This window comes from Columba livia, chromosome 1 (genome assembly GCF_036013475.1).
Source record: "Columba livia isolate bColLiv1 breed racing homer chromosome 1, bColLiv1.pat.W.v2, whole genome shotgun sequence".
NCBI lineage: Eukaryota > Metazoa > Chordata > Aves > Columbiformes > Columbidae > Columba > Columba livia.
In genome coordinates this window covers 174,488,617-174,515,464 of record NC_088602.1, presented here as the reverse complement: position 1 = coordinate 174,515,464, position 26,848 = coordinate 174,488,617, and the positions used below count along the sequence as shown (strand labels likewise).

The 26,848-nt window shown below is 39.2% G+C and overlaps 1 protein-coding gene across 6 annotated transcripts; it reads right to left on the bottom strand.

The window, feature by feature from the left end:
* Positions 1-69: 69 nt before the first annotated feature.
* Positions 70-26,009, bottom strand: MDM1 (Mdm1 nuclear protein). Of its 6 annotated transcripts, none has more exons than XM_065048360.1 (15): positions 25,859-26,009; positions 25,252-25,357; positions 22,582-22,943; positions 22,007-22,141; positions 19,801-19,956; positions 17,653-17,786; positions 15,452-15,551; positions 10,694-10,732; positions 10,153-10,328; positions 8,456-8,734; positions 6,045-6,193; positions 5,795-5,925; positions 4,612-4,870; positions 3,473-3,541; positions 70-1,230 (listed from the first exon to the last, which is right to left on the bottom strand). In XM_065048360.1, the coding sequence occupies exons 1-15, from the start codon at positions 25,874-25,876 to the stop codon at positions 1,124-1,126; spliced, it is 2,220 nt and encodes a 739-aa protein (XP_064904432.1). In that variant the 5' UTR covers positions 25,877-26,009; the 3' UTR covers positions 70-1,123. The 6 variants fall into 6 exon arrangements, with proteins under 6 accessions (XP_064904432.1, XP_064904439.1, XP_064904447.1 ...); XM_065048367.1 differs by having other exon boundaries at positions 19,813-19,956; XM_065048375.1 differs by lacking the exon at positions 10,694-10,732.
* Positions 26,010-26,848: the final 839 nt, after the last annotated feature.

The window sequence follows — 26,848 nt, the reverse complement described above, 5'->3', positions numbered from 1 at the left end:
GAACTAAACATCAAGTGCCAACATAACAGGTTCTACCAATTTATCTGACATAACTTGAACAGAAACAAATCGAACAACTTTTTTTTTTTTTAATTTTCAGCAAACATATATGTAATTGTATACAAAATTGAAATGTAAGCAAACGTGTACAAAATTCAAATTGTTCTTGTATAAAATTTACAAATGAAATAATATCAAAACTTAAAGCCACACAAGAGGAATCAAACTGGGTGCTAGCCACCTATTTCCTCTATTTCACCTCAACTTGTTTGCATTGCTTGGAAAGATAAAATCAGCTGTCAGCATAAATCACAAACATTTTTCACTGTGACAATCATAACAGTGCTCAAGTCTCCCAGAAACAGGCAATTAGAAGGAGATATAATTAAAATGTCAAAGTCAAGAAAAAACATTCTTCTGAGTTTAAGAGATCAACTATGCCTGAATACCTGAGTTTGAAGTGGGACTGGGGAAAGCCACTGGTTAAGGTGGCTGAGGTTGCTTTATCGAGAGAAGTTGAAATTAACACTAAACATGGGTCTTACCCACAAAATGTTCACATAAGTACATCTGACAAACTTCATTAAGAAATAGTAAGAATTTTTGGTAACAGGTTAAAAGCAGTAACTAGTAAAAGTAACCTTTTGTTACAGCACTGTGTTGTACTGACACTTCATACAGTAACATAAGCAAATATACCACAGCTGCCTTTAAGACAGGTGGGTAAAATCAAGCAGCTGAGGTGGCTGGTGAATGATGATGTTGCCCCTGAATACTGTCCCCAGGTCACACCATACGACTACAGCAGAATACCTTGAAAAGTAACACACAGGTTGCATAAAAAAAAAAAATCACCTCAGTTTCAAGAAATGCCATTGTAAAAAAAAATAACAAACCCATGTGGCTGTTGTGACATAGTGAATTAAGACATAACTCTCAGATATAAAGGACATTTTCAACACTGGTTTAAATATTAACATTTTAAATTGGGATGGCAAGTCCTGAAATTTGGGACACACCAGTGATAAGTGAAAAGATGCTGCTTGATAGCTACAATCATGGTTTTTTACAAACTATAAAAAATCATTTTACAGAACTGTTTCTATACAACAGGTGGTAGAGACTATGTCTTGCCCCAGAAATCCTTCCTCTTCTGAGCACGTTCCAGTATCTGAGATGCAAGTGAGCTAGACGCTGCTGAGCGGGCAGAAATCTGAGACAGCCTGTCATCTGTGGGGAAAGCAGTAAGGGAGAAAGTAAATAGGAAGATTAAATATGCACTTCAAAACACAGTTGGTGTTCATGGCAGACTTTGAAAGTGCAAATATTTTTAATGCCCTCTTTCACAGTGGATTCTAAAATAGTACCACAATACACTTTAATTCTGTTACTTGGTGACTGACATGCTGGAAAAGAATCTCACTAGAAAGCTACTGGGATGCTAGGTAAGTTTAGGTGAGTTACATACTCCAGAATGAGATCACTACTGTCACCTGGGAATTGCCCAACTCTCCAAGTCATCTCTGTATTTATGCTCCTGTGTCAGAAGACCTCAGAAATTGTTCCACTGCCACTGAACTCTGCACAGACTAGGCTCTGATAATCTCAAATTCATGAAAGCCACACACCACTTCTAGCAAAGTGGTCAACCTTAGAATAACATGACTGAAATATCAGAATCTGTGTTGCCGAAAGAGCCCTTCTGAGCCAAAACCAGCTAGTGTGTCACAAGCTGTTAAAAGAAACGTGTTTTCTGAAGAAAACAGGAAGTTTAACACAAAGACAGCATGAAGCATGCTTTGAAAATGTACTTTTGAAAGGTCTACCTTTTGAATACAGGGTCTACTTCACACCCAGCTGCACTCTTAAAATTAAGCAGCCTGGATTCTGCTTCTCTGGCAAAGCACAACATTCTATTTCTTTAACATCATTATTAAAATGTTGCTACAGCTCTGTCAAGATGCTGTCTAAGAAAAATAACCTTAATTATACCCATGCTACTGCAATAAATTAAAAAGTACAGTGCCACTACTTTCCAGCCCCCTCTACCAACAACAACAACAAAGTTCCGCAACTCAATCTCAACAGAACCTGTACTTTGTCAGTGTTTCAACTAATTTTTCAGCATTAAATTCTTGAAATACAGTGCCCATAACAGGCTCACACACTATGCATAATGACTATATTCCCATGTATGAGAAAACTGCTAGCTGCACTTCTGCACACATGCACGTCATTGGAATAACTCCCAGGTTTGTATGTACGTGAACAAATATGGGTATACAAAAAATCTGTGAGCTGGCACATTGCACCTGTTTCTAAAAGGTCACCACTCATCATCATCACTCAGCTCATAGGAAAAAAAAGAAAAAGAAACAGCAGCTACAGCATTTAATCTGTGTGCAGCAAGCTCATGTGAAGCTGCAGAGTACTATAGGATTTTGCATGTTTTATGTAGACAAACAGATGCTTGGCTGAGCCATCTGCACAACCCACACATTTTCCAGCCAACTGCAATGAGTAAAACAGAGAATCGGCCTGAACCTTGGTTAAAACCAAGGAGCAAACAAGCCTAAGAGGTACAGGAAAAAAAGCTTTTGGTGGCTTTGGGGTATATCTATAAATAAATTGCCATCAGATAGAGGCTTGCTCTGCCCATACTCTAATCTAAGACAAATACAGGTGATTGCAACTAGCGCAGCAACACTCCAAGCTCAACTTCATATACCATGCTAAGAAACAATGTATAGCAGCTCAAGCTAGTGAGACTACAGTGCCTTTGACTGACTCACATTACTGAAAGACTTTATTTGTGTCTTGCCCACAAAGGACCAAGAAGACGCACTGGTGGGCTGTGCACTGGCTGCTCCCCCAGAGTAACTTTACAGTAAACAAAAAAAAGGCCAAAAGAGCAATCAGAACAACTGGATGCCATAAGTACCCTCAATACAATGAGCAGAGGAACAAGTTTAACAAAATTAAATTCAGATAAAACATTTTATGCTGCAGATCTGGCGCCAAAGTCTCACAAGCAAAATCTTTAGCTTAACATTTTTGGTAACTTTTTAAATTGCATCCAAAGCTACGGCAGCTGCAACCTGGGCTGTGATTATTTTGCACTTTGCTTCTCTTGCTATCAACACAAAGGTTTAAAGAATGTGTGGGGAGGAAACAATTTTAGGTATGGAACTTAGCAAGCTATAGTAGCCACACAGAGCCACAATGGTGTATTTTATTTTCAGCTGCATTTAAGGGTTTATTCCTAATAGAGTATACCTTCAGAATCGTACTTCAGATTACTAGGATACACATTTTCAAGTTGTTTTGAGGAAACAATGCAGAAGTTATTTATGCAAACACATAAACCAGTATTACTTACCACATTCAGAAACCTCTCACATTAGTGCAAAAGTTAAAATTAATCTACCTAATATACCCATGATATACAATAACACTTTGGGACAAGAAATACCTTCATCATTGTGGTTTCTTTCCTGAAGGGGTAACTGGAAAGATCGTCGTTTCAGATTGCCAACATTCCCTAAGACAAAAAGTCAAAGGCACAGGTTTGAAACATTTCAAAATATACAAAGGATAATATTTCATTTCAGAACATTTTAAAATGTTTCAACATTATTTTCAAAACATGAATTTTATAAATAGCAAACATACCAAAAGCTCCAGGAGGCTCCTTACGCTATGCTTAGGTAAACTTACTCCACTGTATGCTTCTCAAGGCACCTTCCTTTGGCAGATGCTACAAGTTGCTTAGTGAACTGCACTCAAGGCCCAGAGCTGGAACACAGCACCGACTCTAACCTCTTTCCGAGGAAATCTCTGGATTTCACCATCCCACTTAACCTGACAACTACTTATTCCATTCTAGAATAGAAATACTACTTTAGTGTAGCTAATCTTTATAGTAAAAGGACCAAGAATGGTAGGACCTTAAGCACCTACAGAAAGTCTTTCTGGAATGGAGACTTAAGAACATAAACTTCGACTAAGGGGTGAAGGATTCTTTTCTTTATCAAATTCATGCCCCCAGTGCCCCTAAACACTGTTAAAAATATTTGAAATGCTCCAGCACAAACTCCTCCTCAGCCAAGAAATGGCTTTTCTCGGTATCCAATAATATTTTACAGATGATTTTTGTTTCCATATCCTGAAGAAATATTTAAGGAGTTTATCTCTCAGAAATCCACAACTCCTGCAAAGTAATAGCACATTATAAAGGTCCCCAGTTACACATCATGGTTGGTAATTCCTGGTGGAAAAGTGTCACAGCATCCAGTTACAACCTAAAGATTAAAAATCACAACTGTTCATGCTAAACCAAATTAATTATCCTCATAATGAATAAATACTCATTGAAATTAATAAAGCAGAATTAGACAACAGACCACTAGAATACAACAGTATTAATGGAATCTGAAACTAAGGTGAAGAGTTGTGCACATTTCCTCAGTGAGACTAAACACTTAGTAGAAAAGCCTTTGTTTACAAACAACACATTCTTTGTAGAGCCTGTAAGGCAGCAAGCTCAGCACTGCACAGTAGCCATTTCCATCCTGCAGCACTCTAACATAGACAGTTATACACAAAACCCACCATTATGCTGGAATTCTGGATCCTTGAGAGTCCCTTGAATACGACGAGAGCGACTCCAGCAAGGCACAGAGCAGCTTTTGGCTGACTTCAGCACAGGAGGTGTAGAGGAACGCTCTTGATGGGCTGGAGCAAGAGGAACTTGCCCATCGGAAACTTTGTTTGGAGGCCACTGATCCTGCCTAAGCGGCAGAGGATCTAAAGTTCCCAGCCCAGCAGGTGGAGAGGTAAGGAGTGAAACTGCTTCCACTTCCGCATCAGGCTAAAACACAATAGAAAGGAAAAACACACAAAACCACAACATCTAATACACGGCCTTCAAGTACAGATCCTCACATACACAGCAAATATTGGCTTTACACTGCTACACTTCTCACAAGCGTACCAGAGAATAAGTATCTCAAGCTTGTGAGACAGTTTAAATAAAACCTATTCCTAATAACAAGTGTTTAACATGGTCTGAAAGCAAAATAATCAAGTCAAACCAAAAGTTTATTTTCTTCACAGCAAAACACTGTGATCTTAAATTTTAAACCAACAGAACCAACTTCTCATGCAATTGTGTCTGCTTCTATTACAGAACTTAATATAGTATGTATGTATGCAGTCAAATGCTAGACTGTATTCATCGAGCACAGACAAAGCATGACGACATAAAAACCACAATTTTGAGAGGAAGACAGTTAAACAACTCCTAAATGTTTCTACTTTTCTTTTAGTATTATAACTGTGCAAGCTGCAAAGTAAAGGAAACACAAAATAAAGGGAGAATGAAACTATTACAGCACATTTGCCTGTCTTGTACACAGGCACCCAACCTCTCCTTCTCAAACTTCTTTCAAGTCAAGGAATCTGGAGTTGTGCCCTATGTCAGTGACAAGCTACAGTAAATGTTGATGGGGAAACCAACAGCTCCTGACTGTGTTTTTTTTTTTAAACAGATTCTGTGCATTTAACATAAAAAGCCAAAATTGAGCTCATCCAATCTCACTCCAATAGTCTCGTCTCCTTTGCTTGATACCCCCCAAAAAAATTATATATTCAGAAATCAGCCTTTTTTAGTCACAGATGATGAAAATTTTATAATGGTAAATGACAACTCAAGAAAAAGAAATATTAAATTATTCACAACTACTTAAAAAGCACATTCCTAAAAGACATAATGGTAAGTCTCTTTTTGGCTCACCCTGAATGACCTTCTTTTTGAAGATTCTCTTGCACCTTGCTTAGCTGAAGAAAGGTCTGTTCCTAAACCTTGCGTTCTCTGTGGTGAAGATGAAGACTTGAATTTAGGGGGAGACACAAGAACCGCACCTCCTGTTGTAGCGGAGAAGATGAAAAATGCTTTATTACCCTAAATAACCTACTAAATTAATGCATACATGTCTTTTTTTCTTTAGTTCTTGAAATACTGCTTTGCATTTACAAGTTTTTACCAACAGCTGGGGTAGTGAGATCATGATGAGTCCTCCGAGCTCCACCAAGCGCCCTCAGCTTTGGAGTAGGAAGCCTGCCACCCGTCCTCGAGGACACAGAAGAGGAATCTGACACAGCTGCAGAAGAATTCAATACTAAGACATCTTCACTGCAAAAAATAAGAAATGATTAAAGGATTAGCTAAGGACCCAGGAGTCTCGCACTCAAGCTTTTTGTTTCTACTACATTCCTACAAAGATGCCTAAGGCAAGACAGTTAAGGCCATAAAACACCAACACCCTGTAGCTAAAACATCTGCTTGCAATATGGAGTCCTGGATTCCAGCCCCCAAGCCTCAGTTTATGTATTTTTTTATGTAACTGGATAAAATGCATAAACAATCTCAAGCTGCAAATTCAGGCTCACTCTGTTCCAACAAACCTTGACTGTATTGTTGCACAGTAGCAGAGACCCAACAGGAGGGCTGCAAATGACACTCATCCAAAAAAACTTTGAACCTGGTTACCACCTTAGAGGTGGTTTGACTCTTTTCAGTCAACGTGGCAGAACTGAAACCAAGTATCCCACATTTATGTAACCGCTTTAGCGCCCAGGTTATCAAATAAATCAGCACTGCTACTTCTGTCTTCTTCCTCCAGATGCACTTCTAAAGGAGGTGGTGGCAGCGTACCCACATACCCACACTGTGCAAGGCGTCCTGTCACTGCAGACTGGACGTGCGCTGTGGACACCTGAGCAAGGAACTCCTCATTTCTAGCTCTCAAGGAGGCTTAGGTAACGTGCCATTCTTAAGCCGCTCTGCACGCTGCATGGCCAAGTCCAGAGCAGACCTCAGGACACACAAAGCCACATTGCAGGATGACAGAAAATCTTCAGCGTCAAACAGAGACGCATCTATGAACCAGATCTCAGAATTAGACAGAAACTTAAGAAGGTTTTCAGGATGACAGTTTTGAAAGCCTGCATTTAATTTCTATTTGAGCCTAGCATCTCAACCTTTCTTTGACTCGGTTTTGCATCCAGGATATTATCCCCAAAAGAGACAATTACAGTTCCTCACCTTAGATTTGTGCTGCAGCAGCAAAGATAAAACCCAATGAGGAATACAAAATGCTTAGATGGTATGGTAACAATGGCCAAAGTTATTCAGATTTAAATCTCTATCAAACTAAAATACCGTTCTACCAAAAACAGTATGCCAAATGTGCATGGTAAAAAGCCAGATACTTCTGTAACTAAATATAATTTGGATCTTTCAACTGTCAAATGCAGTATTATACACAAACTGAATTGATCTGTCATTCTTTCTGAATACCCCTCCACCTTTTCCCTACCTGTGCTCAGTAACACAGTCACCAGTGATTACTGGATGCTAGTTATTTTTTCTCTCAAGTCCTTTATCTTGGCCCATGATTTTTTTTAAGAAAAGCAGGTGCTTAAGCACAAGATTAGCACGTACTCTATCTCTTCAGTCCTATCAATCCTACACTGACCATTTGGAGTAAATCCTGAGTTTTAATTTTCACTACACTTGGCTGCTGTGTAATGAACAATCTGTTCTGAGAGGCCCATATTGCAAATTTTAAAGCTTGGGAAAAAACATTGGAATTGTTCGTGCTTCTACAAACTTCTGTCTTGCAAGTTAGAAATACAGTATTCTTAATGATACATCCATTTCCATCAATCAGTTCAAGGTCTTGAACTTTCTCATTCCTTATCATACTGTTAAAAACAAAAGTAGTGTCACACCACAGAATCTCAGAATGTAAGGGAGTGGAAGGGACCTCAAAAGATCATCCAGTCCAATCCCCCTGACGGAGCAGAAACACCTAGATGAGGTTACACAGGAAAGTGTCCAGGCAGGTTTTGAATGTCTCCAGAGTAGGAGACTCCACAACCTCCCTGGGCAGCCTGTTCCAGTGTCTGTCACCCTCACTGAGAAGAAGTTTCTTCTCATATTTAAGTGGAACCTTCTGTGTTCCAGTTTGTATCCACTGCTCCTTGTCCTATTATTGCTTGTCACTGAGAAGAGCCTGGCTCCGTCCTCGTGACACTCACCCTTTACATATTTATAAACATCAATGAAGGTCACCCCTCAGTCTCCTCTTCTCCAAGACAAAGAGACCCAGCTCCCTCAGCCTTTCCTCACACGGGAGATGCTCCACTCCCTTAATCATTTTTGTTGCCCTGCACTGGACTCTCTCCAGCAGTTCCCTGTCCTTCTTGAACTGAGGGGCCCAAAACTGCACCCAATATCCCAGATGCAGTCTCAAAAAAGACCAACTTAGACCCTCTTAGGTAAATCTGTTTTAAAACAAAAATTAGTTAACCTATAAATTTCTGAAATGTTAGAGCAAAGAGTCATTCATATACATATATATATATATATAACAAAAATGTTGAGTTTTACCCTTCAATTTTCTTATTTTCCTTGGCATGCTTATTGTTTTCTTCTAACTCCTGAGCCACAACTGTAACCTGTTCATTTTGTTTTTCTTCTTCTTCTCTTGCTTGCTGATTCTCTCTTTCTTCAGTTCCTTCCTGTTCACCCCAAGCTAAACGCCTTTTGACTGGAACAGTTAAAGCATCTGCCATGTCTTTCTTCTCAGTGCTGTCCTGCTGTGTCTGTTCTCTGGAGTCAAGTTGCTGCAGCATTTTGGGGCTTGGTGCAGTCTCTTTTTCAGAAACTCTAGGTAACAAAGCAAGCAGTGTTTCATACCATTGATTTGCACAATATACTTGTGTCTATATAGAACATATTCATTCAGTTCAGCCCTCTGCCAAAAGTACAGTTCAGGTATTAAAAAGTGTCAGTCAACATGTTGTATGGTTAAATTTCTATTGAAGTTTTAACTGATGTTCATACACAACCCGTTTTCATATAGATTCTATGAAAACTCCTTCGGGATTACCATTTCCAAAAATGCAATGTAAAATTAGAGCTCTACTTCCAATTTTAAAAACAAGTTAGATTATCAGAAGTGCTCAGAAATAACAAGCTCCGTGCATAGAGACTGTCTGATGGCACAATTTTGAAAGCCGAGCAGTTAGAAGATTCGTATTTAGTCACAAGTCTTAATAGTCTTAAACTCTCAACTGCTCACATAAACCAATGCAAATTCGCCTAAAGCACAGAAATTAGATCAGTAAGAGGATCTCTATTTCACAGGCAAAATAACCCCAAACTAGTAAACGAAAAAATTTATGCCATACTTAATATCACACTTTATAGTGTAATAAACACTCTTTTCTGTGTCATTCTCTAACACTTATTAGAGCTACAGTCATGCAAATGGGTAGATCTCTCTCACACACACAAGACTAGTAGTGCGCACACAGCAGTCGAAACGGACCGCAGAGGCATCCAAGGCACTGGTTTTAAATGGCAGATAGATCTCAGAGAAGACACAGATTACTTTTTAATTTTTTTTAACTTCTTGCTTCAGCAACAGCTGTCTGTACATTTCACTAAAACACTAATTCTGGATTTTCCTAGCAAAGGATTTAATATCTCCCAATTCTGACGGCCTTCAAAGAAAGGAGAAAATGGATGTACACCATTCCACTACCTAAGTTCAGAACTAAACAGTGTCTAAGACTCAACCACAAGATTATTAATCCTGACAAGAACACAGATAAAAATCTGAGTGAGCAAAACATATTTCCCATCACTCCAGTGCAAAGACCACTACTTCAGTAAGACGCAGTGCAAAATTCCTCTAGACCTGATGAGACTAAAGTTGCCATAGTAAATACACATTTGTGGAGAATTACAATGGAGTAACATTTCTTTCAGAAGACTTGACCCCTACCAGGCCTCATTTTCAATTTGAACACATGTCAAATGATGAATCTGTGAAAGGTAAATGCCCTCATCTGTTCCAGAGAATTTACACTCATGGAATTGGAGAACAGCTCAGGGTGGAAGGGTCATCCAGTCCAAACTTTCATGGGGAAAGGGAGCCTAGATGAGATTATTGAGCACTATGTCTAATGACATCTTGAATACAGTCAAATGTTCAAGATCTCACAGCTACGCTAAGCCTATATTCAGCATTTTGCTCTGTTTCAAAGCTGCAGAATAATAGGCAGGAATGTCAACCTTACCCGGCAAGATCTAGTGCTCTGATGTTGTTGCTGATGCCTTCTTCTGAACTGGAATTTGAAGACACATCCCAAAGACTGTTATTATCGGACAGGATCTGATTGAGATGGTATCGGGAGAAGTGTGTTCCCTCTACTTGTTGCCTGTAAGCTTTTGCTCTTTCTCGAAGTTCTCTCACCTGCATATCAAGGTTTCGTAAGTTGTATGTCTATTTAAAGTCCACTAATAGGCTACAGTATTATAATGTATTTGCATTAGCTAGTGGTAGCTAAAGGAGAAAGGCAAGTTACTAATAATCCACCCACAGCATAAACATTGCATGCCTCAGTAAGTGCAACAAAAGCAAAGCAAAAATAACGAAAGTGTGTATTTAGTAAGCATGTCTGAGCCATGAAGCCAAAGCAAAATTATCAATTACTTATTCAAAGAACACAAAATCTTATGCAGCCACTATGAATAATTTTACAGCTGGATTCTAGTTTTTCCATCAGCACTCAGCCACAGTGCTTCAAACACTTAAACAGAAACTTAGATGCAACCAACCTCCATATACCACATGGAATTTAGGGTGTTTTGAGATGCCTAAAGAGAGGAATACAGAATTATTTCAAAATTTCTTACTTTTCTCTCAACAATGTATTCTTATTATCACCTTTCTAAATTCATTTCAGTCCAAGTAAGAAATTTAATATTAAAAACCTGTCAACATAGCTCTATGCTGCCTCCCTGAGATTCAGTAAAAACCTGTAAAACAAATACATCAGCACTGGTATTTCACCAGTTTTTGCAAGGCTTGCGAAAATTAATTCCCACTTCTGAGCCTTAACACTCAAAAATACATTCACCACACACTCACTTATAATTATTTCAAGTCAACAGATCTATGTGCACGAATAACACCAAGCTTGCATGCTATGAACACTGCAACTATCTCTAGCTATTTTAATCTTATCTCAGTGAGGAGCTGATGATTACATGAGAACTCTTGGTGCTACTGCATCTAAGACATAATATCAAAATCATTTCTTCTAGGCTATCAGTCACTGTAAGAATGAGATATCAGGTTTAGCCTTAAAAAAAAATGATAAGCCCTCTCATGGTTAAAACTATTTCAACAGTCGCATTCTCTTGTGTCCTTGACCCAAACACCAAGTGCAGGAGGAAAAAGCAACAACAAAACTCCTATGCTTAAATGTTCAAAAATAACTTTGTAATATTGTTGTGTGAATTCTGGCTCTGATGGTTCACAGGAAACAAGTATTTTGTCAAAGCGCAGGAAATTAATACTGACACCTCCTTTGGCACATTTTCGTAAGTTTTCTTATTTAGTCTTTTTTCATGTTAGACTTCCTATCATTCTTTCTGCAAGGAACAGAGTTAAGTGGGCCGATTTCTGCTAAATTCACTCAAAGCATCTAGATGTGGCAGATGGAAATCTACTTAGCCCACGTGAGCTAATATCCCACAATTTGACCCACTAAACTTCCAACTAATAGCCCATTAAAAGTATATACTTGTCATTTTAAGAGGAGAGTTTAAAGTTTGAGGTGTAAGTGATCTACTGGATTATTCACTTTGAGTAGAAGAATGAAAAATTAATTATGATAGTCACATCAGAAAGAATATAAATCCAGAGCAACAGGACACTGCAGGGGAAGGAAGAATACTATGTCTCCAGTGAATTGTGAAGAAGTACAAAGGACGACTGAATCCTTCAGCGACTCAGCAGGCAGCATTAGCTCAGCAGGACAAAGGCCCCAGAGAGTCCTACTGTGATTATGAATTGCCTGCATTAATTTTTCAAAACCATAATTCAAAGAGACTTTTTCATTAGACTGCTGAAAAGCAACCCTTACTAATATATTATTGTAGGGTAGCAGCCTAGGAGTAGTCACTCAGGCTAAGGTCATATCAGGATTCTATTATGGTCTTCGCTTGTTTGGGCTCAGAACTTCAGAAAATCTGGTTTGGACCTAAAGTTACCCACGTGTGGTCCCAGCTAAGGGAGAAACTAGACTGAATCAGCAGAGCTTATCGAGTAATCAGACACGCAAAAGATGTTCTGTAGACACCTTCAGCAGGGTTGAGTTTCAACAACCCATCAGAGGCAGAGGTTTGAACAGCATTTCTCTTCATGTCAGTGCATTAGTATGAGAACAGCTATGGAATCATGTAGAAACCAAAAGGACTGTTGGGCAGCCTCTACTGTGAATGGCCAAAGTACCTTTGTTGTTCTACAATAAAACAAATGAGCCTGACAGTTTTTTCAAGTTATGCATACTTGCATTACTCTACTATTAACATATTTCTCAAATGGCCAGATTCTTCCTATGTGTCAACCATGAATGAAATATTTCATTCAGTCCTACTATTCTAGCCATGCTGGATGCCATCCTGTAGTTCTCAGAACAAAGATATTGATGGATGCTTAAAAAAAAACCAAACCAACCCAAAAAAAAAGTGGGGCCAAGGATCAGGCCTATCAGGACTTTTATTCTTGTAGTAACAGAGGTTTAAAGAATTACCCTTGGTTTTCTTCCAGCTTGTCTTGAAAACTGGAAAATTCCAAGCTTTGTTATTGCTCTTTGTTTTCACTACACCCACATAAACTTCTTTTTGAAAAGTTATAACCCTCAATGATATATATGAAAACATTAACAAGACAACAAGAAATTAAAAAAAAACTCCGTACAGAACAAATCCCGCACAGCATCACGTTTACACAAACTAAATATTATTTTTTGTCCACTAGCAGAATTAGCTTGATATACTATATTGGTTTTGGCTGGGATAGAGTTAAATTTCTTCAGAGTAGCTTGTATTGGGCTATGTTTTAGATTTGTGCTGGAAACAGTGTTGATAACACAGATGTTTTGGTTACTGCTGAGCAGTGCTTACACAGTCAAGGCCTTTTCTGCTTCTCACCCCACCCGACCAGGGAGTGGGCTGGGGGTACACAAGAAGTTGGAAGGGGACACAGCTGGGACAGCTGACCCCAACTGACCATGTAACACCATGCCCGGTGTATAAAGCCGGGGAAAGAAGAGGGAAGTGCAGGACATTCAGAGTGATGGTGTTTGTCTCCCCAAATCACCATTACACGTGAGGGAGCCTGGCTTTCCTGGAGACAGCTGAACACCTTCGCCCTTCGCCCCTGGGAAGAGGTGAATGAAACCCTTGTTTTGCTTTGCTTGCACACACAGCTTTTGCTTTACCTATTAGACTGTCCTTATGCTAGCCCATAAATTTTCTCACTTTCACCCTTCTGATTCTCTCCCATATCCCACCAGGGGATTGGAGTGAGCAAGCCGCTGTGTGGGGCTTAGTTGCTGGTGGGGTTAAACTATGACACATGCTCACAGCCACGTGATTTAAAGTCTAATAGAAGGAGGAGAAATTCAGGTAATTCCAATTATAACAGTCTGTTCTACATGAACTCACACTAGCTTCTAGTGTAGGTATGCATACATAAAAATGTGTACACAATCTAGGCACATTTGTAAGCAATACAACATTTGTTATTATAGTCTTGAAATGAATTTGGCTCTTCCAGCTACTTCATTTAGAAGGCCCTAAAAATCCTAATAATTCTTTTTTGAATTCTCCATGCCTGCTCCCAAGTGACTACTTTCTAGTTTCCTCTGCAATTCCCTTGTCAGCAAGAAAATCTCCATGGAAAAGTCAGATGCATCCAAAACACATCTCTACAATGTGGGAATGTCTTGGTTTCTCATACGCTCTAATTAAATGGAGCATATATGTCCTTCCTACATCTCTCAAACACAAACCAAAAAGGATCCTGCCTGGTAAAGCAGAACACCCATCCTCCCCTTGCAGCCTCCTCATTCCCTCCCTTGACCCCACCGCAGTGACTCCTCCCAGCTGCCTGTGCTGCAAACAAAACCTACTCAGAGGCAACATGTCCCGTTCCCTTTATTTGCCTCCCAGTCAGCTCCTCTTGAAACTGAGCACTGCTCCCAGCTGTTTCCAATGCTACTCATGCAACATCCAGTCTCCAGACAAAAGCCTTACACACCAAAAAATGACATAATATTCCATGGACACATTCTGTACACTGCTTACAGTCAGACTGCATGCAAGAGTTTAGATCACAGCCTTGGCGATGGTAAGACTAAGTCTAATACATGCATCAATACATGTAAAAATAAAAATATTGCTTGTTTTAGTACTCTAATATCCTCATGAGGAGGTATTCACAGAATGGATTATCTCATGCATGCATACACAAAACCTGATTAATTATCTCAAACTAAGATATACTTTAAACTTTGAGACCTAGTTCACATTCACTATTTCATATATATTCATTTCTTTTTGCCTAAAAAGAGACATAAAATAACTTGCTAGATCAAGTCCAGTAAGAAAACAGAAAATTGCTACCACACTACTCCTGCAATTCCCAGAGAACATAATTTGCAAAATCTCAAAGCCCAATATACCCTAGGGTCATACATATTTCCAAGTATTTGCCACAAATTTAGCAACACACAGTGTCTCGTGAAGGCTCCCTTTCTCAGCTGGGAGAAGCCTAAGTCACTTCAGTGAAATCTGACAGTTGCAGAACTAGCTCCAGCAGTTTCTTAGCACACTGTTAATGGTTTTGATTTATTTGACTAACTCAGGAAACCATACTCAATAATCCTGCTCAGAAATGCTATGGTCCTGAAGCCGGTCAGCATTTTCAGAGTTCTGTCAAATGAATTCCTATACAGCATAATACTTTTCACAGTTACTGTATAAACTACATGAAAATAATTAGATTGGCTGAAACTTCCAAGAGAAACTCTTATTTTTGTATTGTGTATGGCTGAATTCAGCTTACTGCTTTGAATGGATACAGCACAGCAAGCTAATAAACTGATCTCAGCTATCAAGCTGACCTGGTCTTTTCCTTTTATCCCCTTGGAATCTTCTGTCACCTAATTCCACATTTTGAAAAATATGCTTGTTACAACTCAGCTGAACATCAGCGCTATGTTTATCTGCTCTAAGAGACTGTTTTGGATTATTCTGATTTGTAAGGGGAGCAAAGCTCCTCTCTCACTTTGCATGTCACATTAGTATATTGTAAGTCATACTGTCTCTTTTTTTTTCTTAATATATATTACACTGGCTTGTCAGAACCTAATCTTCTTTGTATACTCACCTTTGGGAGCTTGAGTCACCAGCATTACAATCTCAAACCTATATCTTATAAACAACCACAAGTCAAAGTTTTCTTTAATATAAAAATCAAAATATAATGCATACTCAGGCTTCAGATTTCTTAAGACCACTAACCTGGTTGGGAACTTTACTCCTGATACGAGACCAAACTCCATCTTTGTAGAAATACTGGGCTGGAGACAAAAATTTTGACCTATATTCAGTGTTCATCTTCCTAAGAAATCAAGAATGAGGAGAGGAAAAAAAAAAGACAGAAAGAACAAAGCTGATAACCAGAACACTTTTTAAGAGCACTTTTAAAGTTGTATCAACAATGATACTTGTACTCAAATGCCAGGCTGAGATGTGAAAAACACATGCTTTGAAACACAGCTCATCCATACCAACACAACTAGGCAAGCTGTGAAAAAGCTCATTCACAGCTGGTGGTTCTTCAAGTACTTACTCCTGTTGCTTTTTCCTCACAACTCTTCTGCTAGAAGCTTTTGCCTTGACAACCAAATGAGCAGATCACAATACACATAAGCCTCAATTACTTCAGTGCAAAGTGAAGCACCCTGGTTTAAGTCATTGATGAAGCTGTGTTTAAGTAAAAATGCCTGGTTTGGCACCAATATGTCCAAGACATTTCCTCCTATGAACTTCTCTCTAAAGGTGCTCTGCATACGGGTGGGGTGAACTTTTGGGGCCAGGAACATCTGATTGCTAGAACAACAGTCAGTAAAATACATCTATGTCCTACTCCTTTTGACCTTAAAAAGGCCTCAGTACTCAAAAAGATGGATTCATTTCCCCTTCTGCCACACACATACATACACAGAAAAATTAACATGATCTAACATAAAGCAGGCAATAAGCAATACTTCAAGTCCTTAAGCACTGAATTTTGGATTTATCAGCTTAAATCTAAAGAGGTTTTTGATTTTAATCTTGCTTCAGAACATTACTAACTTGATTTTCATGCATTCAGCACTGGGCAAAAAAGCCCTCTTTTTCAGCCCTTCTTCAGAAATAGATCATAAAAGCCTGAAGTCAGAGAATAAAATACATCTTTTAAAAAGAAAAATACCAAGGCAAAAAACCTCTTTATATTCAAAATTTCTTTCCATATGGTACTTTCTTTGATAGAATTCCTTCAGTTTTGGTTGTAAAACTAATGGATTAGTTCAAAACCCAAATCACTGCTGTGTCTTGATCCTAGTCATTCTGCTGCAAAAACAGGCCACGCAATGCTGATTACACACAAAGTGACAGTTCTGTCTGCATATTGAGAACTTGCACCTTTTGACAGTTATTTGCCCAGTGACTGTATTGGAATCTTTTGCCTTGTGATACCACACTGACGGCATAAGAGGCAAAAATTTGTCCTTGAATGAAAAAAGTCATAGCAAATTATCAAGAATTTTACTCACTGCAAAATTTACTGAAATTACTACAAAGAGTTATGAAAACCAAAGAGTTAAAGGTTTTAACTACATTATATCCACTCGCTTTTTCATATAGCAATTTTATTTCATAGTAGTTTGGGTGATCACTTTCTAATTATCTCCCAATATCCAACAGCATTCAGACCTAGCTAAGTCTCCTCTCCCACCTTTAATCTAATAGGTTAATACACTGCCAGAAAGTCATGTGAATGAAAGCAATCACTGGGACATACATTAAACACAAAGACAACAGAAATGGATTAATTTATGAATTCTAAAACCTACATCCATCCTAAACTTTTATTTCTCTTGGCATACCTCAGATGTGTAGAAAATGAAAACATGAGTTCAGTTCCTGCAATGTTAGGTACATGGCAGAAGAAAAAGACACTTGGAGAGCCCTCAGTAACAACTTCATTTCAAGCTTTTCAGTTACCCTAAATGGGACAGATTCACTTCCCTTTAACTCACACGTTTGTTTTTGCTATTCTTGGAGAGAAGGTGGTACGGAGTAGAAAAAATAGACATCAGGTACAATCATCACAGTTTTAACACAGGGATTAAGCACACAGGAGAGCAGTTTGAGAGTAGACTGCAACTTCCAAAGCACTCACTGAGCGCTTAGTAGGAGCACCGCATCAATTTAATTCCATTCACATTCAATTTATTAATAATATTATTATTGCATCAGAAGGTTCAACTGGACAAGTGTGGTAACAAAGCTTCCACTTCCGCTGCCCAGAGAAGAGGATGGAAATTAACACCAGGTTTAGATGCACCCATAGGAAGCTCAATTCCAGGGCTGCCATGGTGTGGTTAAAGGTCTGTGGTCTACCATTCTACATGTTAGGTACACCTATTCACGAGGTTTTCCTATTTTATACATACCCACGACTTGTATGTAAAGAGAGGGGCTTTGGACTGATATGTTGCTTATTTTTTTGTTTAGGATGTTTCTGTTCTGATCTCCCTTGTTTTGCTGCATCTTCTGCTGGCTTTTGAAATGGCTCTTCCCTCTTATTCTAAGGCAAAAATAATTTTAAAAATACCACATTAGCTAACAATCTGACAACTGACATCAAGTTTTTGCAAAAAAGTTAATTTTATTTTAGTGTTAACTGTTTCGTATATTTAATACAAACCAGAATATTACACTCCTTTGTTAATACAAAAATAAACTAGCAAAAAGCCCAACCTAAGATTCTGAGTGCAACATTGTTAGTTAGATGATCCATTTTGTAAGCTTTACAAAATTAATTCAATGTGAAACACAGAAATAAGATAATACAATATCTGTGCATTCTAACCTGAGTTGTGCAAGATCTAACACATATATTTCTGGAATTAGTAATAAAAAAAATTAAAACTCTTAGCTTTACACTCAAGCAATATAAACCAGTTTATAATAAACCAAAAGGGAATTTTTTTATTTGCTGCCACTATGGCTTATAAAGGGTCGCAATGACTTGTTCGTTTTTCACATCAAAGATATTTTTCCCACTTATTTTGTCCTCTCAGAAACTGCATCCATGATTTCTGATTCTGCTATAAATCTTCACAGATATTACTCAAATTCAAGAAAAAAAGGAAAGAAAAAAAAATGCCCACCAAAACCCCCAAAACCTTTTCAAGATATTAATCAGCGATGTCAGTATAACCAAAAAGTGGTTTAGACACTTTCACAAAAATTCCCTTCTCATGCCTTCTCTTCCATCACTCTATTAGCTCCCTTGGGATAACATAACCTGAATTTCCAACATTAAAAACAAAGAAATGCTTCCTGAAAGCCTCATGCCTTTCAGGCTTTCTTTACATCTGCTAAAAGAGGCAAAAGGGGACATAAAATTCCTCATTCCCAGATGAGATTTAAAGCACTGGGCAGGTGTGAGTTCTAAATTATAAAGCCTCCAAGCCAACAATCATCTTTAAGAACCTCAAATGTCCCAATGGCTCAAACTGAGCTGCAGGGTCTCCATATTAAGTATGCATTTTGCTCAGTAATGGTCCTAGTGAACGTGTTGTCTGACAATGGCTCCTTCTGTTTTATCAAGGAACCAAAATGGGTATTGACAGCCTCATATGCAGTCCTTCTATCTGAAGGAAGGTTAGCTAACCTGGAGGAATTGAGACAACACTACACTTGGCAGCTTGCTATAAAAATAGACATTCATACATCCACCTTGCAAAATAGGTTAGCTGTCATGTGGTCTAAATTGCTCTCACCTATTTTTAGAAGGTCTCAGCCTGAAACAATTCCATTTCATTATGCGTATCTGGTAACATGGCCATAGCCATGTTTCCTAAAAATCCACTTAACTTAGTTCAAGCCAATAGCAAGACCAAAGTTCAGATAGCCAAATTACTTTCATAAAATACATTGTAATGTTTTGAACGAAGAGTCTACACAGGCTACACAACGAGCTGTTACAGCCCTGTGCTAAATACAATTACTTACCTTTCAACTTAACAAGGCAAAAGGAAATTAATTGTAACCCTTCTTCCATATTTCTTTAAATAACAACTATTGGCTGAAAATCAATTCCAGCTGTGGCATCCATACATCAAATTAGGTTTTTTTTAATTCACACTATATCTGATTAATGAGATCCAAAAAGCTCCACACCTCCCATCCAGCCCTCCTGCACACCAAAAGACTACAGTGGTACCAATGAGAATACAAATCAGAGATTCAGATTTCAGAAACTATCCTAATGCCTAAAAGCAAAGTTTCAATCTAAGAAAGAAAAAAAAGCAAAAAACACAACAAAAAAACAAACCCCACACTTAAGATGTCACTGTAAACTGAACAAATCCACACAGAAACTACAGAACTCACTACAGAATGCCCTAAGATCAAAGAGAGCGTATAGATATTTTCAGTCTTTTATACCAAAACCACTACTGAGTCCAGTGTCATCAGTAACAACTCTAAAATATAACTAAAAAATTTCAAAATAAACATACCTCTGTATTACAGACAAGAATAATAACAATTATAGAAGTATACTAATGCTCTTCTTTTAGGGAAATATTTACTTGTTCACAAACCGGAAATTCTTTCTCTTCCAAACCATCTCTCTCTTGTGGATCCTTAACAGGAGGAGAACCTTTGAAATTTCTCTCATATGCAGTTTCAGAAGTAATTGCAGAAGATTTAAATGGCGGTATGGATTTGCTTGTGTTGCAAATAACCTTGAGTGGAAGAAAACAAAAAAAGAGAGTGTGATTCGCTTGAGGCTTAATATTCAAAATCAGTTAACCAATTCATGCAAATACACTCACCTATGAGCAGAAAGACAAATGTGTACAAATAAAGCATGTGCAGACTAATTAACTTCTAGAACAAATCGAAGAGAAACATAATCTGACAAAAACACATTTGTAAATAACAGAGTCGGACACAGTTCAACCTGTCATCAAACCCTGTTCTTACTGAAGTTCACTAACAGAGGCTTTGTTTATTTGGGAAGACAGTTCACCTTCAGAGTTGCACATAGGATCATATTTTCTAACATGTATGCCATCAAACTTCCCTATGAGTCCTCAGTATGTGTCCATGCCATAAATAACAGATAACTCTTCTGTGTTTCAGAACTGGATGCTTAGAGCTTGGCTAATTTGAGCTATCTGCTATTTTCCAATCAATACTGCACTATAAACCAAGGTAAAGAATTTGCCTAATATGTGTGTGGTCAGGTATCATCTCCTCATGGGGGTCTGAACTAAAAGACCATGCCATGTGTCACAGGCAAATTCTCCAGCTTTGCTATGAGAGTTTAGGTCTGACTTATAACCCAACTTGGATAACTTCAATATTTTCACAGAATCTCTTCAACTGAAAGGTATTGTCCATCATATCCACAGCAATCAAAAGAACATCAGTTTATAAATACAACTTTTATGATGAAATTCTAATCTTAGTTTAGAAGTGCAAATGTTTATACACCTGTAGATTTTTCTCTATTTCTCTGAGGATTTATAGTGCCTGTAGATTTATTCTTATCCCTTCCTATTCTGTATAAGCTGCAAAAAAAAAAAAAAATTATTTTAAATTTCACAGTCTTTCTTCTGAAATAGCACAACGTTCACAAGCATCAATAATTAAATTATCAATCTGATTTCTATTAGTATCAAATTGAATTCTCCATGAAAATTTCCATAAGGTGACTTTCTGGGATCCGCCTCTTCCTCAAATGCTTCTTTAGCTTCTGTACTCTTATCACACATATCAGTGAATTTTCACTGGATGAGGGACTGCTGGGAAACAAATATCTTGCAGTAAGTCACCTGTTGGCATTCCAACAGAAAAATACGCAATAGTGTTTGATCCTAGTTATCAACATTTATTGCCTCTGAAACCTATTACTGAACAAATCAGCTACCTGTGTGTGAAAACAGAGTGCATCATCTGTACTAGTCCCAGTAACGTCTATGCTTCTAGTGAAGACAAAATAAAAGCAGAAGTGCCTATTTTTTACTGTAAAATGACCAAAAGATGGACCTAGTGTCCCAAGTCCTGATCCCAGTAACAATGAATTGAAAACACAAAGCAGTCTCAAAGAGCTACTCTTTAGTCTGATTAGAAACAGCATTTCCAATCCTACAAAGTCCAAAAACTCATGAGATGTATTAAAATGCCACAAAAGTGTATTAAAATGCCACAAAAGTATCTCAAAATCAGAAGACTCCACTTTCAAATATAAGCAGTTCTCATCAAAGAAAAAACACTACAGAGATGCACCTTAGGGCTCAGAAGAACGCACAGAGACGGAGACTAAGAAATTGTGGTAACCCATAAAATATCATGAGAATAAATAGTGAAACCTGAATTATTTCAGTGGCAAGACATGTTGTTACAATACAGAACACCTGAACATTCATCTGTTGATTGGCTATATACTAGATAACATAAAAACGATAAAAATGAAAAGTAACATTGAGCGGGATCTTAGAGCTCCTACGGAAAATTAATGCAAACAGAAGAAAATGGTCCAGTTAGAAAGGATGGAATACAACCAGGGATAAGGAGAATGAGTAATTAGACCTGACCAAAATAATCACAGGGGAAACAAATCTAATTACACTGACCTTTGTATATTGCGAGAAAAAAAAAATCACATAACAACAGTCAAGGTTGTCACTCTACCATCAAAAGAAGAAGAAAGGAAATCTTGGAAGGTAAGCAATCGTACTGACACATAAAAGAAAGTATTCATTTACTTTTTGGATTCTTTAAAGTTACCTGTTCAGCTGCAAGTATTGGTGACTTTTCATGAGGACTCTTCCAAACAAATTGGCTTTGATATTCAGAATTTCTGGGGAAAGTATTTGAACGTGAAATATTCATGCCTGTTTTCTTCTGAAGGACTCTGTGAAGCTGACAACATAAAAAATAAATTAAAAAAAATTAAAAACCAACAATTTTTCCCTTTCCTACAATGTTTTGCAAGTCAGATATTTTTCAATGCATACTTTCAAACTAATGGTTTGGGTTTTGGCTGTATGAATTAAACGAACGCATTTTCTCATTACAGAAAACAACCCCCGAAAGTCTATATATTATTGGTCAAATCCTCCTTTTACTGATATCAATAGTAATGGCACATGAAGGACAAATTCCTATTGACCAAGTGGAACCAAAATCTGGTCTCAAAAGTGCTGTTCTCCTAACAGAGAGGCTAAAATAATAGAATATCAAAACACAGAACTAAGGAGAGAAATAGACATCAGAGGCTGATGTATGTGCATTAAATTACTGCAAGTAATAGATCAGTAATTTTTATAGTGGTCAATTAAAAAAAAAAAATCTTCCCTTACCCCATTACCCATTTTTTCTAATTCCTTTTTTGCAGATGTAAATGCTTTACTTTGATTTAGTGGTGCTGCAGAGGGTGATCTCTTCATGCTGTTTTCTGCAAGGGCAAGAGCTGTTTCACCTATAGAATCTACTGAATGTGACCGAACTTTTGGGGGGAGTCTGGGTTCTTCTGATGTTTCAAGTTTTTCCTGATTCACATCATTGTTGTTGTGGTCTGTGTGCAACACTGCAGTCCTAAGAGCTTCAGTTTCAGGTGGGTCATTCCAATCACAATCTGCTGTCCATTCAAAGGATTTTGAAATCTGTGGATGATGGTGAGGCACCCTTCTCTTGGAAATGAAATTCGGTTCTCTTGTGATTCCTGAAAAAGACATTTAGTTTACCAAAACATCCTACTGAAGACATACTATCATGCTATTACAAGAACAGACTGCAAGCTTATCATACAACTGATCGTTAGAAAAAACTATTTCAGAACATTTGAGCAATGGCAAGCTACGAATTATGGCCACAGCTATGAAACCCTGTCTTCTATCTGCAAATGCGTTACATTTCCACTAAAGAAAGATGGAAACATGGTGCTCCAGGACCATGTTGGATAAAACCCTATAAAGCAAATATGGCCACGGGACAATCTTTTGCAAGTTGATTCTGGAAGATTAACAACAACAACAGAATCAACACAGCGAAAACACTGTGGTTAATAGAGATACAGAATAACCAATCTGCAGTTGGTTATGCCACAAACACTTTTCATTACACACACAATACACCTTGCTGAACAGGTTCTCACCAATTGTGACAGATCCCTATCCATCTAATACAACTGTGATTTAAAATCAGCTCAGATAGCTGGTGACCTTTTAGTGTGCGAACACCAAAACATTTCCCAAATTGTAAAAAGACTATGTAATAAAACCAAGTATCCAGTTATTTTAAAGAATTGCTGGCCTTTACACATGCAAATGGAAATAAAATTACCTCACCATTTTAAGAAGAGGACTGAATGATTGAACACATTTAAAGCAGGAAAATTCTAATCTAATTGCAAAGTGCTCAACTGCAACAGAAAAATAAGTGAAGGCCCCTGACTGGCTGAAAGAAACACTTTCTAGGAGAGAGAATCTCCTATCTCATGAAAAAGCAAAGTAGAAAGACAGAACAATCTACGGGGAAAGTTACACAGAATTTCTGGATGTCCAACTACACATACAGACGACAGGAAATAATTCCAGTGGAAAAACACTGGAAAAGTAGCAGAAAGGAACTCCAAGCATCAGCAGCTATTAAATTTTTGTGGTGATTTTTCAAGTCATTCTTAAAACTACCAATTATGTATTTCAACAGGAAGAACCATAAGTGAATTATCAATAACAATCTGCAAGTTCTATGAGGTGTCAAGAGCGACATTTGAAGATGTTGGTGGTTAAATGGCCAGAAAACTGGTGGGAGTGAAAATAAACGCAAAGATGTAGGTAAACTACACCAAGCATGCACACAAACACTGCTACAAGGTGAGGAGAAGGAGAAACTGCTCTACTGCTAACTCGTGACTTTATTGCAAGTCTTGTAAAATTTGCAGTTTAGTTTGACTGGAAAAGATGCATAGGTTACAATTTTTAAAGTAAGTTAACATGTTTGGATGTTTGAGTGTTTAGTCTTCGGTACAGGTACCCATACACAGATCCATGTGTTACGGAAAACAAGATTAAAGAAATATATATTTGGCAGTAATGGAAGAAAGCAGAAATATATATAAAGCATAATCTTTAGCAAGATTAAATTATTTATTAAAATGTCTAGCATCTCAGTCAAAACCAAATCCTTCTCCCAGTGGCCTGTGCTTAATTATTAGACTGTAATTTAGAACACTTAAAATATTGTAGGAATATAATGAATATACTGGACTCTAATTGCGCAGACTGCATAGTGTGGTTGCACTGAATTGCACCATTTTGTTAATCTACCTTGTGCTACTACAATAATTCCTATTTTATACTGCTCCTTTTCAAAGCACGGCAGTTGTCATTGCACTCCCGCTTACTCCTATTCCTCAACTCCCTATGGGCCTTTCAATCCAGATGCTATTTCCTTTGTCTTCTACTTCCCAACCCCACATTTTCCTGCCATGATAATGTCTACCACCCCTAACTCCTAGACTATAGCACCAAAAGCTTTTCCATTTAATGCTTATCTTTTTTTTTTTTTTCAGCTAGCTCTCTCTGTTAGTTAAACCTTGCCCCAAGTCTCTTAAATACGGAATTTTACTTACCATTTCCATCCACCACAGGTAACCCAATGGCTCCTTTTTACAGATCCTATAGGGCTTAACACTGCATCTGTGCCTCATGTTTGGGACTCAGCTTATGCCACATGTCAGACACCACGTATTTTTCACATTTTATATAAATACCAGTAGCGTTAGAAGAAAGTTTCAGTGTAGCCAGAAAGAATACGGCATTCAAAAACATACTCTAAATGATGACCAGCAATATAACTTTAACTGTATAAAGCACACGAACAGCAAACACTACCAATTCACTGTGGCCATATACTCAACCACAGCAAAACTCTCTAGGCCTAGTGCTGCCCAGGCTCATCCTTACCAGGGACAGCTTGGACAGCGCTGGGGTTTGCAATCAAAGGGAGCAGCTTTCAGGAACGCTTACCTAACTGATCCGACCGAAGTCCTGCCCACAAGGATTTCTGCTGTGGGGACGGGCTACAAAACTCTGGGGTTTTCCATTTGAAGTTTCTCTTATATTCACTCAGCCCCTGCAGCAAACAGAGAGGCGTGTGTCAAATGACGGGTGCTCGTCCTGCTCCTGTTGGTAACAGGTCTCCAAGGGGACAAACACCAACAAGAAGTTGGCCGGGCTGGCAGGTTGCTCGGCATCTTCCAAACCCACCCCCAGCAAAGAGGAAAAGCTACTTGACTGCTAAGCACGGAGTACGATCATGCACCAAAAAAGTATGCAAAAACACTTTATATATTTAAGTGTATAATGTCTCAGGAACGAACACAGCCTGAATTCTGTCACCCACAGGAGTGAACTCCTTTTTGTGTTTATTAGCCGGTGCTCCTCAGCACAAAGGTCTCCCCTTGCTAGCCTCGCCGCTGGCACCTCACAAACGGCTGCATCCCCCCTCCTGCCGGCTGCAAGGGCCCGCCGGGCCCGCCGCCCCCAGGCCCGGGGCTCCGCCCGCTCAGCGCCCGGCCCACCGGAGCACATACCCCCCGCCCCGCCGCGGCCGCGCAGCCCAGCGCCGCCTCACCCTGAAGCGCACGGGCATGGCGGAGCGCGGGCTGCCGGGCCCCGGCCGTCAACGCCGTCGTTGCCCTAGCAGAGCGGCCGGACCGGCCCGCCTCAGCCCAGGCCGCCTCCTCTCGCCTCACCAGGCGCCTGCGCGGCGGCTGCCCAGCGGGGGCGGGAGGCGCTGCCGCCGCTTCCCCTGACGGCCATGCCCGCGGGGGCCATGTTGGGCGGCCGGGGCCGCCGCGTTATCCGAATTAGACGCGTTTTCCCCGCCCTGTGATGGGGTAGCGGCACTGTGTCGGTGGTGCAGTGTATGTGGGGAAAGACGGCGGGGAGGTGTGTGAATCCCTCTCAGTCAGTGGTGCGGGCCACTTGGTGCTAATGGAGCATAAGGCCAGGGGAATACTGGACATCTGGTTAAAAAAAACAAACAAAAAACAAAACCCACCACACGGCAGCACTCACAGCTTTATGTTGGTACAAAACCAGTTTACAGAAAGGAAAAAAAAAAAGCTCTCTTGCCTGTCTGGAGCGTGTCCGATGGTGTGGCAGCTGCCGGTCCTCCTTTGCCACCTCACCCGACCTCGCCCTGAGGTTAGGAGATCCTAATCCACCGTCTGGTCCAGATCTTCCCTTGGGGATTGCTATTTTGACTGCCCTCCCACCACCAACCTCCATCCCGAGTCTTTCGGACAGTATCAAATTCAAAAGAACTGAGAGGGTGGTAAAATAAAAAAGGAGTAAAATAGATATACTACACAAAATGGCTCAGGCAATCCATGCTCCCTTTGCCTGTGGCTGCTGACCCTCCATCTTCTTTCCCAGCAGGGCCCGTTGCTGGTGGCTGATGCCTCTAGTGCAGTGTAAGCTTCTTGAGCAGGGGCTTTGTCACCTCTGTGTCCGCAAAGCACCCTGCCAGACACGGGAGGAATGATTCAGTGCCAGTCCCGCTGACTTGTGTGCAGTTTAGGTCCAGTCAGATCCTGTGTAAAAAGGTGAGCAACAATTT